This window comes from Periplaneta americana, chromosome 3 (assembly GCF_040183065.1).
Source record: "Periplaneta americana isolate PAMFEO1 chromosome 3, P.americana_PAMFEO1_priV1, whole genome shotgun sequence".
In the NCBI taxonomy this organism is placed as follows: Eukaryota; Metazoa; Arthropoda; class Insecta; order Blattodea; family Blattidae; genus Periplaneta; species Periplaneta americana.
This window is the reverse complement of record NC_091119.1, coordinates 146685661-146698831: the sequence shown is the minus strand read 5'-3', so window position 1 is coordinate 146698831 and position 13171 is coordinate 146685661. Positions and strand designations below refer to the sequence as shown.

General features: G+C 36.2%; 1 protein-coding gene across 3 annotated transcripts in view; it reads right to left on the bottom strand.

Moving 5' to 3' along the window:
• kn (EBF transcription factor knot) overlaps window positions 1-13171 on the bottom strand; it is an 872483-nt gene that overhangs the window by 740241 nt on the left and 119071 nt on the right. For all 3 annotated transcript variants that reach the window (XM_069821751.1, XM_069821752.1, XM_069821753.1), the window contains exon 3: window positions 6143-6206. In XM_069821751.1, the coding sequence (XP_069677852.1) occupies window positions 6143-6206 (64 nt within the window). The remainder of the gene's footprint in view (window positions 1-6142; window positions 6207-13171) is intronic.

Below are 13171 nucleotides of genomic sequence, written 5' to 3'. Positions count from 1 at the left end.
ATGTACGGTACACGAGCGGTATGTTTGTTTTCATGTTCTCGGAAATTAAAAAAGCTCAACTACGTTTCGCTTTTTCAATCTTTTCATCGAACATGAAAACGTCCACATACCGCTCTTGTAACGCATATTACTATTCAGTCTCAAAATGTGATTACAATTAATATTCAGGTCGAAATTTAAGTTTGAAAAGTGGAGTTGTCCATCTCTGAAACTAAGTCATGGAATTGTCTGTTTTTTAAACCAAATGAAGCCATATTTAAAGTGAAATTGTCTACTTTTGAATCTAAGTCTCTTCTAACTCGGTTTCAAAGCAAATTTACATAAAACAGTAGCCTACTTATTCATTAACAAACCGATTATACAGGGATATCATTTTATTTTTACTAACATTTCTGATATTAACCTGGCTATACCTTTGGATCAACGGTTGCTTCCCCCTTCCCCGACTGGAGTTCGATGGCTTAATATACAAACAAATCACTTTACTAGGTATAGGAGGGAAGAAAAGTAGTTCATCCATTTACGTAAACTAAGAAATATCACGCTTTTGAGTTTGATAATTTTCATTTGGTTTTTGTTTAATCAGAATACAGTACAGTATTAACAATAAGTGTTTTTACTCACGAACTGAGCTGTCCATACGGACGTATTCATTATGCAGTGTATATTATACTGTCTACAGCGCATTAGCGTACACTATAGAGAATGAAGTTAAATTGAAAAATAATCATAATATGGATATTTAAACACATTTTTCAAAATGGTGGCTGTTCATTTCGATATAGGCTTCAGTTCTAATGCGTGTAATTCCAATTACCAATTTCGTCCTTCGTACTAGTAACTCATGTTGAAATAATTCTGTACCTACTCTGTAAAAGAGTACCTTACGTACTGTAAATTCAATCTTCACTTCTGCTCGATCCGAAAAGATAAAATTACTCAAACATGCTATCTACTGTCCGTCCAAGTGGTTATGTCGCAGGATCGTAGGAAGGGGGTGGGGGAATCACGTGACAGTTAATTACTTAACGAGGCCTTTTTATTTAAGTTATTTTAAACAGTTGTATAATATTGCGTAGATGTCCAATTCCTAACAGAAATTAATGTTCTCAGAAAAGCTAAGACAGCCTTTACAGAGAGGCGAATAGAAGCTGGTGGGGAAAACCGGAATGCGACGTGGGAAAATGATGCAATATTGAAAGCTCTTTCGTCATTGGAAAACGCGAACATATTTTTGGAACGTACTGTGACGGTAAGGCTACTATGACTGTATATGCGGTCTTAGATTTGTGTGGAGAACGGTTGAACTTCAGTAGTAGAAGGGGTGGGAGTGAAGTACATTCAAAAACTCAGGTATAATAAAAATTGAAGTCAAAATAAAATGATGTCCCTGTATAAATAATCAGCCATGTTGGATTCGCGATGCGTGATGGGAAAGGTGGTACGAATGTGGGCTTCTCATTGGCTACTGAAGGAATTGTCCTAATTTGAGACCAAGCCACAGTGGAGTTGTCTACATTTTGATTCTAGAGCGCACAATTAACTGCTATTTTCGCTCTGTTCTGTCCATTTTTGAACCTAAACAGTTCCAGAATCACATTCAGCACACAAAATTCTATGAGAAACAACATCACGAAAAAGCAAAAAATAGAGTTATCTAACGTTGATACTATGGTCCTCACATGTAGGCCTACCAGTGACAAATGATCTGTGTACCCTTGTTCCAGCAAATCCCTCAATTTTATTATTAATTTAAATTGTTAAAATTATTAGTAATAATGGCAGCCGTGAAGGAAGGTAGAAATAAAATTCTCATATAATTATACGAAAGCTCACACTCGATTCATAATTTTCCGGTCTTTCATTGTTCAAACTCGAAATGTATCCCATTAAACTTAAGACTTCTATCTCCCAGCGCTATTTCTTCGTCTCCATAGGAATTTATTGCAACACTTTTTCTAATTCGATAAATGAAACATGAACATTACGACGAAGTGAAGTGAAGCGACTAGAAGCATTGAAATGGTCAATATGGAGAAGAATGGAACGTGTGAAGAGGACACACAATAAGAAATGAAGCTGTGTTGGAAAGAGTGGGTGAAGAAAGAATGATGCTGAAACTGATCAGGAAGAGGAAAAGGAATTGGTTGAGTCACTGGCTGAGAAGAAACTGCCTACTGAAGGATACACTGGAAGTAATGGTGAACGGGAGAAGAGTTCGGGGTAGAAGAAGATATCAGATGATAGAATACATTAAGATATATGGATCATATGAGGAAACAAAGAGGAAGGCAGAAAATAGGAAAGACTGGAGAAAGCTGGGTTTACAGTAAAAGATCTGCCCTTGGACAGAATACTAAATGAATGAAATCGTTTCGTTTAAGATTTATCAATCATAGACACAGTCACTCTTACATTATTCCTAATTATCATACTCCAGAATTAAGTCCAATATATATATTTAACTTGGTAATTAATCTGTTAAAAATTAAAAAAAAAAAAAAAAAAAAAAAAAAACCTAATTTTGAACAGTTTTAGTACAGCCTAACTTCTGACTATTTCAAAGATGAAATGGAAAATTTCTGACTTACGGTTTCATCTGACATTGTCATTTCACTATTGAAATATTATCGTTGTACCATCATCATCATCATCATCATCATCATCATCTAGTCTCTGATATTGAGACAACTCATCCTGCCTAAGGTTTTTCTGTGGTTTTCCTAAGGCGCTAAGACAAATGTCGGGATGAGCCCTAAGAGAAATGGGCCACGGACCTGCACTCATATCCCCATGAATCTCCCTAATTACTCTAAATTAATTAATGATTACATCTCTCCCCTCTCTTCGTAATTGAGCCACCATAAAGCCAAATGGCTGGTCTCTAAATTGAGACGATTCAACAAGGCTCATGACAACAATCACCTCCTACATAATAGCCAAATTGGCTAGTCTCTTATATATGAGACAACTCATCCTGCCTAAGGTATTCCGTGGTTTTCCTAAGGCGTAAGACAAATGTCGGGATGAGCCCTATAAGAAATGGGCCTCGGACCTATATGCCCTTCCCCATATATATTCCCCTTTTCTTGTAAACGACGTATGCCCTAGTTCAGAACCTATAAATTGTCTATTAAATATACGAGGTCACTCAATTAGTCGCAATTTGAAAGGACAAGGACCTCTCAAATTGCAGATTTAGATTTCACGGCGCTTCTTCCGACGGTCTTCACATGCCTTGTCATCGAACAACAGATGAGCGTCTTGCCATCCTAACGGCAAACACCAGCCATCTCCTCCTCGCCCCGTTCCGTGATCACTTGATCAAATCTCAGTCCCCCTCGCATATGTGGTACCTAAGAGGTTACGTCCATTTCGGCTTCCCCTTCAAAATTTTCTAGAGCTCCTTCAGTGGAGCATCGTAACCCGGAGTGAGACTAGTGGCCAACAGGCTTGGAGCTCACATATTTAGTTTTGTACAGCCCCCAATCCCTTGCAAGGACGCGTTTTGCGTACCTTTTAAATTTGTCCTCCCAATTCTCTTTCGATTTTTCGATTTTTTTTCGATTTTCGATCATCATCATCGTCATCATCATCATCTCTGAAGAGTTTACGGATTCGTGACATAAACTAACAGGAAAAAGAAAGGAAACCTGTAAGTTAATAATTGTACTAACGTAACTGTAAAGTTTCCTAAAAATGGAATGAAAAATGTGTCGACAGACAGTTGTACATTTTAAATTCTAGTCGGCGAGTGATGATGCATGGTTTAATGATTGTTGTTTTATGAGAGAGGCAAAGTGTCTCTTATTTATTAAGTAAGCTGTTAGCTTTCGTAGTTGAACGGAAATCGTAAAGTGAGAGGGATTTTACACCACGCAATCCACATTACCGTCGGATACCAGATTATCTTTTAATAAGTATGGACCGCGGAAAAGACTCGAAACGCTCAATCCAGTCTTAGTTATAACACATCTTCCTGACGCTCAAATTTCAAGAGAACATTCACTGTTAAAGTGTACTTCATGGAGAGAAAATTATAACATATGGCAGTTCACAATTTATATCTCTCTTGAATATCTCAGCCATTTCGTCTGTTAGGTTTGCAACTCATTATACGGCTTATGAAACTATATTTAACACTAAGAAGTAGAGGCACATAAAAATAAATTATTGGGGTAAAATATTTGAAGAGTTCGCGAGAAAAACGATGAATGTCACATTTCTGTTAAGGATTAGATAATAATCTAATTGAGCCTATAACTGCAAGATGTAGTGCTGTTTCTATAGAAAATAAAGGAAAGGATTACTGTATTCGTGGTGATAATTCTCCTTTTTACCATTTTTCATAAGAGCAACATTAAATTTCGCAGTGATCCATTGAATTAGATAATGACATCAACCTTAACAAAACTGTGACATTCATCGTTTTTCCCGCGAACTCTTCGTTTGTTTTAATTTAGCGCTGAATTTTCCAAACTTCATATTCTTACTGTAACTATTTTGTTTACTCAAGTAATGTTAATTGGCAACATGATTCGTTCTAGGATGTCCTGAAAGTGACACTCGCATTTTTCTTTTTTATTCATCTTCATCTCCATCATCCTTCGTTCCTTACGTACTATTCTCCGTATAAGTTATAAGTATGCAATTTTATATTTATTTCACCATTTAGATTTTATTTCCATAATCGATTTATTTTATTTTATTAGGTTATTTTACGACGCTTTATCAACATCTCAGGTTATTTAGCGTCTGAATGAGGTGAAGGTGATAATGCCGGTGAAATGAGTCCGGAGTCCAGCACCGAAAGTTACCCAGCATTTGCTAATATTAGATTGAGAGAAAACCTCGAATAAAACCTCAACCAGGTAACTTGTCCCGACCGGGAATCGAACCCGGGCCACCTGGTTTCGCGGCCAGACGCGTTAACCGTTACTCCACAGGTATGGATTCCATCACCTATAAGCTAATCCTAGAACTAACCATCCTGACTATAATAATGATGCATTCATTTTTATTATGTCATTTATTTAGTGTATTGTATGGTTTCATACTAAATAACTGAAGGGGCAAATGAATGAAGTATTATGTAACAAAATAAATAACTTACTTACTTACTTACTTACAAATGGCTTTTAAGGAACCCGAAGGCTCATTGCCGCCCTCACATAAGCCCGCCATCGGTCCCTATGCTGTGCAAGACCAATCCAGTCTCTATCATCATATCCCACCTCCCTCAAATCCATTTTAATACCACCCTCCCATCTACGTCTCGGCCTCCCCAAAGGTCTTTTTCCTCCGGTCTCCCAACTAACATTCTATATGCATTTCTTGATTCGCCCATACGTGCTACATGCCCTGCCCATCTCAAACGTCTGGATTTAATGTTCCTAATTATGTCAGGTGAAGAATACAATGCGTGCAGTTCTGCGTTGTGTAACTTTCTCCATTCTCCTGTAACTTCATCCCGCTTAGCCCCAAATATTTTCCTAAGCAACTTATTCTCAAACACCCTTAACCTATGTTCCTCTCTTAGAGTGAGAGTTCAAGTTTCACAACCATACAGAACAACCGGTAATATAGCTGTTTTATAAATTCTAACTTTCACATTTTTTGACAGCAGACTAGGTGATAAAAGCTTATAAAAATTAAATAAAGATTTTGAAATTGTAAACGCAGTTGAAGTTTTTTCTGTTCACTTTCTTTTACAGTTCATCATAATGGTTTGGGTTAGTCACAGTTGCCGAATTTATAATTTTCTAAAAATAAATGGCATAATAACAAAATATTCATTTTGCCAGTCTTCATAATTTTTACAAAACACTTTTATCCACCAAACATTAACTATATGAGTAAAACCTTTTTCTTGTATAGCAATATTTTTATGTTTAAGGGTACACCACCACAGCATAATTTTGTAAATAAATGTAAACAAACAACTAAAAATGGTATACGGTGATCCACCAGCGTGGCTCAGTCGACTAAGACGTTTGCTTGCCGATCCGGAGTTGCGACCAAGTAAATTAACAACAATAATAATTGATAACTGTAGAAATGACTTGTCTAATGATACTATTACGATTAGTACTGCTATTATCCACTATTAATACTATTAAAAGATATTATTTGAAACACTCACCATTTGCATAAAGTAACTGAAGACGATACTGGATTCCGTTGTTTGTTTTTTGGCCTTCGGTCTCCTGTGAAAAAGAGAAAGTGCAATAGTAAATATGATTATATTAAACTTTAACATGTAGGGCTAAGCAAACACAAATTAAATGAAAGCAAATATCTAGAATTACAATCCAATATCAGATAAGGAATTAATTAATACACGTATTATGCGTATTATGTTATATAATTAAGTAAAATTAAATTTATTATTTAATTCGCTACAACGCAACATGATCAAGAATGTTAGATTTGAAGAAACAGATTCCCATTAATAAAGAAAAAGTATTGTTAAAATCATCACGTCTCCCCTGTAATGTTCCTGCACAATCTATACGTAAATTTAAGAGTAAATGAAGAGCTTTCTATTTATGTAATTTATTTTATCACGTAGCCCTAATGAATATTTTAAACACATATATAATTACTGAAAACATGCAACAAGTTTCGATCGCTCACTCCCATCTTCAATTGCTTGCTACATCGAAAATACTAGAGCTGAATCTGTACACATTGATGACGGAAGCAAATCGTAAATGCGAGCTTTTCAAATGTGTATTCAGATTTAGCGAGCTTTTATGGTTTAAAAGTTTTAGTACACTTAGTTAACAAAGATTTATTATATGGAAGAAGACTGTTACGTAGTCCGCTGTGACGTCATCTAGAGATAAGATAGGTTGGGATGAAGCAAGCGTGTCGAGTACATGGCGCGAATAAATATTTAATAACATACTTACGCAAATACATTACATAACGTTATTCTAAGGAAACTTGGAAACAGATTCCTCAGTTAATTTTTTTTCTATAACTTTCTTTCTTCCTTCCTTCTCTCCTTTCTTCCTTCCTTCTCTCCTTTCTTCCTTCCTTCTTTCCTTTCCTTTCTTCCTTTCTTTCTTCCTTCTCTCCTTTCTTCTCTACTTTCTTCCTTCCTTCTCTCCTTTCTTCCTTCCTTCTCGCCTTTCTTCTTTCCTTCTCTTTCTCCCTTCTTTCTCTCCTTTCTTCCTTTCTTCTCTCCTTTCTTCCTTCCTTCTCTCCTTTCTTCCTTCCTTGTTTCCTTTCTTCCTTCCTTGTCTCCTTTCTTCCTTTCTTTCTCTCCTTTATTCTTTTCTTCCTTCCTTCTCTCCTTTTTTTCTTTTTTCCTTCCTTGTCTCCTTTCTTCCTTTCTTTCTTCCTTCCTTCTCTCCTTTATTCCTTCCTTCTCGCCTTTCTTTCTTTCTCCCTTCCTTCTCTCCTTTATTCCTTCCGTCTCTCCTTTCTTCCTTCCTTTTCTCCTTTTCTCCTTTCTTCCTTCCTTTCCTCCTTTCTTCCTGATTTCCTTTCTTCCTTTCTTTCTTTCTTTCTTTCCATTTTTCTCTCTTTCTTATTAATTTCATTTTTGTGTTAAGTTATTTTCCATATACTTCTTAATTTTAATTTATTTCTTTACGTCACTTCTTCTTTTCTTAATTTTATAGTTCTATTTTTTTTTTTAAATTTCCTTCCTTCTTCCCAATTTCAAGAAAATTCTCTTCCTTTTAATAACACGCTTTTTCGCATTTTTAACAAGTTCTCTCTTATCTCTGTTTCCACAAATTATTTCTTCCATGTCTTGTTTATTTTGTTTATATGTTTGCTATATTTATCAATGATTTCTTCTATATTCCCTCTGAAATGTTTCTTTGAAAGAAGTTTTGTACGTACCCAATGATTGTTCTTCCTTTAGTACAGAAATGTCGTTGAAGTGAACTTTGTCGTTATTAGTGTTTACAACAAAATCATGAGATGTTCGATCTGTGAAATTGTTTACATCAATAAAGTCGTCGTGTCCCATTTCGAAGAGTTTGAGAAGGTATTCTTTTTTCCTTGTTGTTCTAAATAAATTGGGATATTGCGATAGAACATACTGTAAATAAATTCTGATTTTAATAATCTTTATATATTTTTCTTTCTAATATACAGTAAACACAATCATCCTCATTTTATATGTCCGACAACAAAAATCGTATTAATTATACTTACCCTATACTTGTGATAAATCAGCTTATAACATTACTTTTTTACTCTATAAATTCACTTGTAACTGACATGTTCCCTGCGTGGAAAGCAGTTGCAATAGTCATTCTGCTAAGAGTAGGCCTGCTTGACTGACAATGAGCTCGCTCCAGCCTGTGTGTATTCTTGTGGCTCCCCCTGCATTACCGACGAGGCTAACGGGGTAACTTTAGCCACAAGTTTCACAATGAAAATGTTGGCCGTCTTTCTGTGTGCTGCCCGATGCGTAGTGTAGTACCCCCACTCGTGCCGCCACTCTACTCTGGTTTGATGATAAATGTTCTTCCCGACTCGCACCCTAATCTCCTGCATCGCCACGAACACAATTACCCTGCCCTCCCGCCCCAGCCCACTAGCCCCCATCCCTCTCTCCATCTCTTTCACTCTTTTGCTCCTGTTCTAATTCGTACATTCTCGCAGTCTCTGTTGCTCTTTATGTAGCAACTCTAGCACATTGACGTCAACAACTGCTGCAACTCTCCAGTAATGGAAACTATGAAAGAAATTAATTCGAGATCTTTGCCTTCGACAAACAACCTGCTATAATGAGTATGCATCTCTTCGGGTAAAAGATCATAATGCATGAATTATACAGGGACATCATTTTATTTTTACTAACATTTCTAATATTAACCCGCCTATACCTTTGGCTTAAAGGTTGTAAACCGGAAACACTGTTTTCTAACCCCTTCCACGACTGGAGTTCGATGATACTGGCGTAAGACACAAACAAATCACTTTACTAGGTATAGGAGGGATGAAAAGTAGTTCATCCATTTACGTAAAGCAGGAAATATCGCAATTTTCAGTTTGATAATTTTCATTAGGTTTTTGTTTAATCAAAATACAGTACAGTATTAAAAATAAGCGTTTTTACTCACGAACTGAGCTATCCATTCGGACGTATTCATTATGCAGTGTATAAATACTGTCTACAGCACATTATCGTACAATATAGAGAATGAAGTTAAATTGAAAAATAATCATAATATGGATATTTAAACACATATTTGAAAATGATGGCCCTTCATTTCGATACAGGTTTCAGTTCTTTTGTGCATATTATCGCATTATAGACTATTGCATCTAATTCCAATTACCAGTTTCGTCTTTCGTACTAGTAACTCATGTTGAAATAATTCTGCACCTACTCTATAAAAGAGTACCTTACGTACTGTAAATTCAATCTTCACTTCTGCCCGATCCGAAAAGATAAAATTACTCAGACATGCTATTTACTGTCCGTCCAAGTGGTTTTGTCGCAGGGTCGTAGAAAGGGGGGAAATCACGTGACAGTTAATTACTTAACGAGGATTTTTATCTAAGTTGTTTTAAACAGTTGTATAATATTACGTAGACATCCAATTCCTAACAGAAATTAATGTTTTCAGAAAAGAGCTAAGACAACCCAGCCACAAAGGGACGGGCAGAAGTGGGTGGGGGAAACCGGGATGCGACATAGGCAAACGGACGACAGTACCTGTGCGAGAATATGATTCAATATTGAAAGCGAACATATTTCTGGAACGTACTATACTCACTAACTCAGTACTGCTTGTGTTTACTATGACCGTAAGGCGACTTTGACTGTATACGCTTGGTTCTGTGTGGAGAACGGTTGAAAGTTTACTAGTAGAGGGGGTGGGAGTGAAGTGCATTGAAAAATTCAGGTACAATAAAAATTGAAGTAAAAATAAAATGATGTCCCTGTACATACTATTATGCCCATAAAATAATTCTTAACTGTATTTTTTTGTTAATAAGCATACACTGATTTGCTAATTACTAAACTTTAAACCTGATGCACAAAGTGACATGAACGGAAACTGTAGTTCTTGCTATACACCTTTTCATGCGACTTAGTTCATTCGCACTTAAGCAGCGTTGCCCAGTTGTAATGTTAAGACTCAGTCGCTGTTAGTTATAGTAAATTAAATATTACACTTAAGCAGCGTTGCCTAGTTGCAATGTTAAGACTCAGTCGCTGTTAGTTATAGTAAATTAAATATTACACTTAAGCAGCGTTGCCTAATTGCAATGTTAAGACACAGTCGCTGTTAGTTATAGTAAATTAAATATTACACTTAAGCAGCGTTGCCTAGTTGTAATGTTAAGACTCAGTCGCTGTTAGTTATAGTAAATTAAATATTACACTTAAGCAGCGTTGCCCAGTTGTAATGTTAAGACTCAGTCGCTGTTAGTTATAGTGTAAAGTAAATATTACATGTGGCCATACAAAATATTTTCAGTGGGTTATTTTACGATGCTGTATCAACATCTCAGGTTATTTAGCGTCTGAATGAAGTGAAGGTGATAATGCCGGTGAAATGAGTCCGGGGTCCAGCACTGATAGTTACCCAGCATTTACTCATATTGGATTGAGGGAAAACCCCGGAAAAAAAACCTCAACCAGGTAACTTGTCCCGACCGGGCCACCTGGTTTCGAGGTCAGACATACCCTACACAATATTTTAGGCACGAAGTAGGCCTAGATGAGGCTATGGACTAAGTTGTGCCGAAAGCATTGTATAGGCCTACATTTTATTTCAAGGAGTGCAGTTCGGTAGTTCCTTTGAACACCCACTTACAGATTTATGACTTCCTACATAATCACCTCTGACAATTCCACCCTGTCCCCTCGTCCCAACATTGCATAGTTGCCACAATCCTGCCACAATACTGGTGACCCTCGACGGGATTCTTAGAATTCGGAAAAGAAGCGGCAACTCTGTCTCCACGTGGATTTGACGGGAGTCTGTCAATTCTTCTGAGCGAGGGATGTGATTGGTTACTGACAGGAGAAGACAAGATTTCCGTCACAGTAAGGAAGACATTTATTTATGACAACCAATTAGTAGGGGGCAGTAGAAGATCTGTCGGCAAAGTCCTTTCTATGAAACTTCACTCCTTGAAATAAAATACAGTATGCGAGTAGCATGCTAGTTCAGTGTTTATCGTATCCTGTTATTCTTATTATTATTATTATTATTATTATTATTATTATTATTATTATTACCAATCAGAGCATAGCAAACAATGTCAGACAACGCGACCATGTGGACTATAAGTCAATAAGAATCTCGTCTAATTCCATAACTACTTAACCCGACTCTGCTTGTGCGTGTTGTCAGAACAACATACATGCTAATTCTAACCTAAAACCAATGTTTTGGATCGGAAACAGATAGTCTCAGTAATTATAATTTATGACCTTGAGATAATGTATCATTTTAACATGAAGATTACAACATACAATACTTATTTTAATGCATCACGCTCCTATGTTGTAATATGAAATATCAGTTTTAATATTTTATGTACAGTAGTGGCAAAAAAACGGACCGATCCTTGCAGCTGATTTCACAGCCTTCTTCACTCCAGAGCACGATAGACTGGTAACTAAGACTTTCATGGTTCGAATCCTGCCTAGGAAGGAAACTTTTTTTTTTTTTGTTCCTTATTCAAATTTATTCCCAATACTTTTCGATTGCAGCGATACTTTACTACTTAATTAACGTATTATACCCAGAACATGAATTTTACCAGCAATCGAAAAGTATTGGGAATAAATTTGAATAAGGAATGAAAAAGAAAAAAAAGTTTCCTTCTCAGGCAGGATTCGAACCACGAAAGTCTTAGTTACCAGACTATCGTGCTCTGGAGTGAACAAGGCTCTGAAATCAACTACAAGGGTCGGTCCGGTTTTTTTGCCACTACTGTAGCCTACATACTTTTAATTTATTATTTTAATAACTGGTATATTATATAAAATTCTTGTATCATAAATGTTAAGTGTTCAGATTTTGATATTTATCGTATTTTAACATCATTATCTGATGATGGCATTTTAACGCCGAAAACGTTCATCTAACATTGTTTTAATGTACAGAGTTATATTGGGAATATAATATTCATTGTATCAAGATAAGCTAAAAAAAGACGGCAATAATCCTAACATAGGTACCAATTTTTCCTTACAAATGTTTGCACTCCTGTACGGTCTCTCCCACTGAAAGCTCATTGCCGTTTCTTCAGCGTCGGCGTCACGGTCCGGTGTGATGTTTGCCGTAGCATAAACTGATCTTTGTTGTCCAAAGCCCTCTCAACTATTTATGTAGGTATAATCACGTGCTGATCACTGTAGTGCGGTGCACAAACACCTAATTGCAAACAATGCTCACTGTGTTCCTTCTCTTAATTGATTGTGCCGTGTTCAATTAGGATTTTATGCTGGATTACTGTAATTATGGTTAAATATCGCTTTACCATGCTCGGGCACATTATAGGGTGTTGGAGGGAATGAGATGGAAACCTACAGTTGAAACCTCTGCTTTGAAATACCGAATTGTTGAGCTCTGACTGCAACTTTAGACTTTGACATAATGCACAGCACTAAATCTGACAATAATTGGTTAAATCCGGATTTCCCCTTTAAATTCATATGTTTACCGTTTCCTTCTTCTTTTCTTCTTCTTCTCCTTCTTCCACTTCCTGGAATGCGTTACACTGATTTATACACCGTAGATACGGGACATCAGTTGTATCAGATGAGGTACGTAATTATTGTTTGTAATTTGCCGTGTGCGAACGTATGTTCTTAATTTTATTCTAAAGTAAACTGATGTCATCTAGTGCTCTAGATATAGGTCTACTGTGAGAAATGAAGGCATAACATGAGTATGAACAAAAATGACAATAATGAAATTATTTTGCTGCATTTGCTTAGCTGAATAAGAAACATTCTTATTTGTATCATACAGTATTTAGTATTTCAGTGTATAAAATACAGCAATTTAATCATATCATATCATATCATATCATATCATATCATATCATATCATATCATATTATATATAATATACAGGGTGATTCACGAGGATTTACCGTCCTTTACGGAGCTTATTTCCGAAGACATTCTCAGCAAAAAAAGTAATATAAACATTTGTCCTATTCTCGATATTTA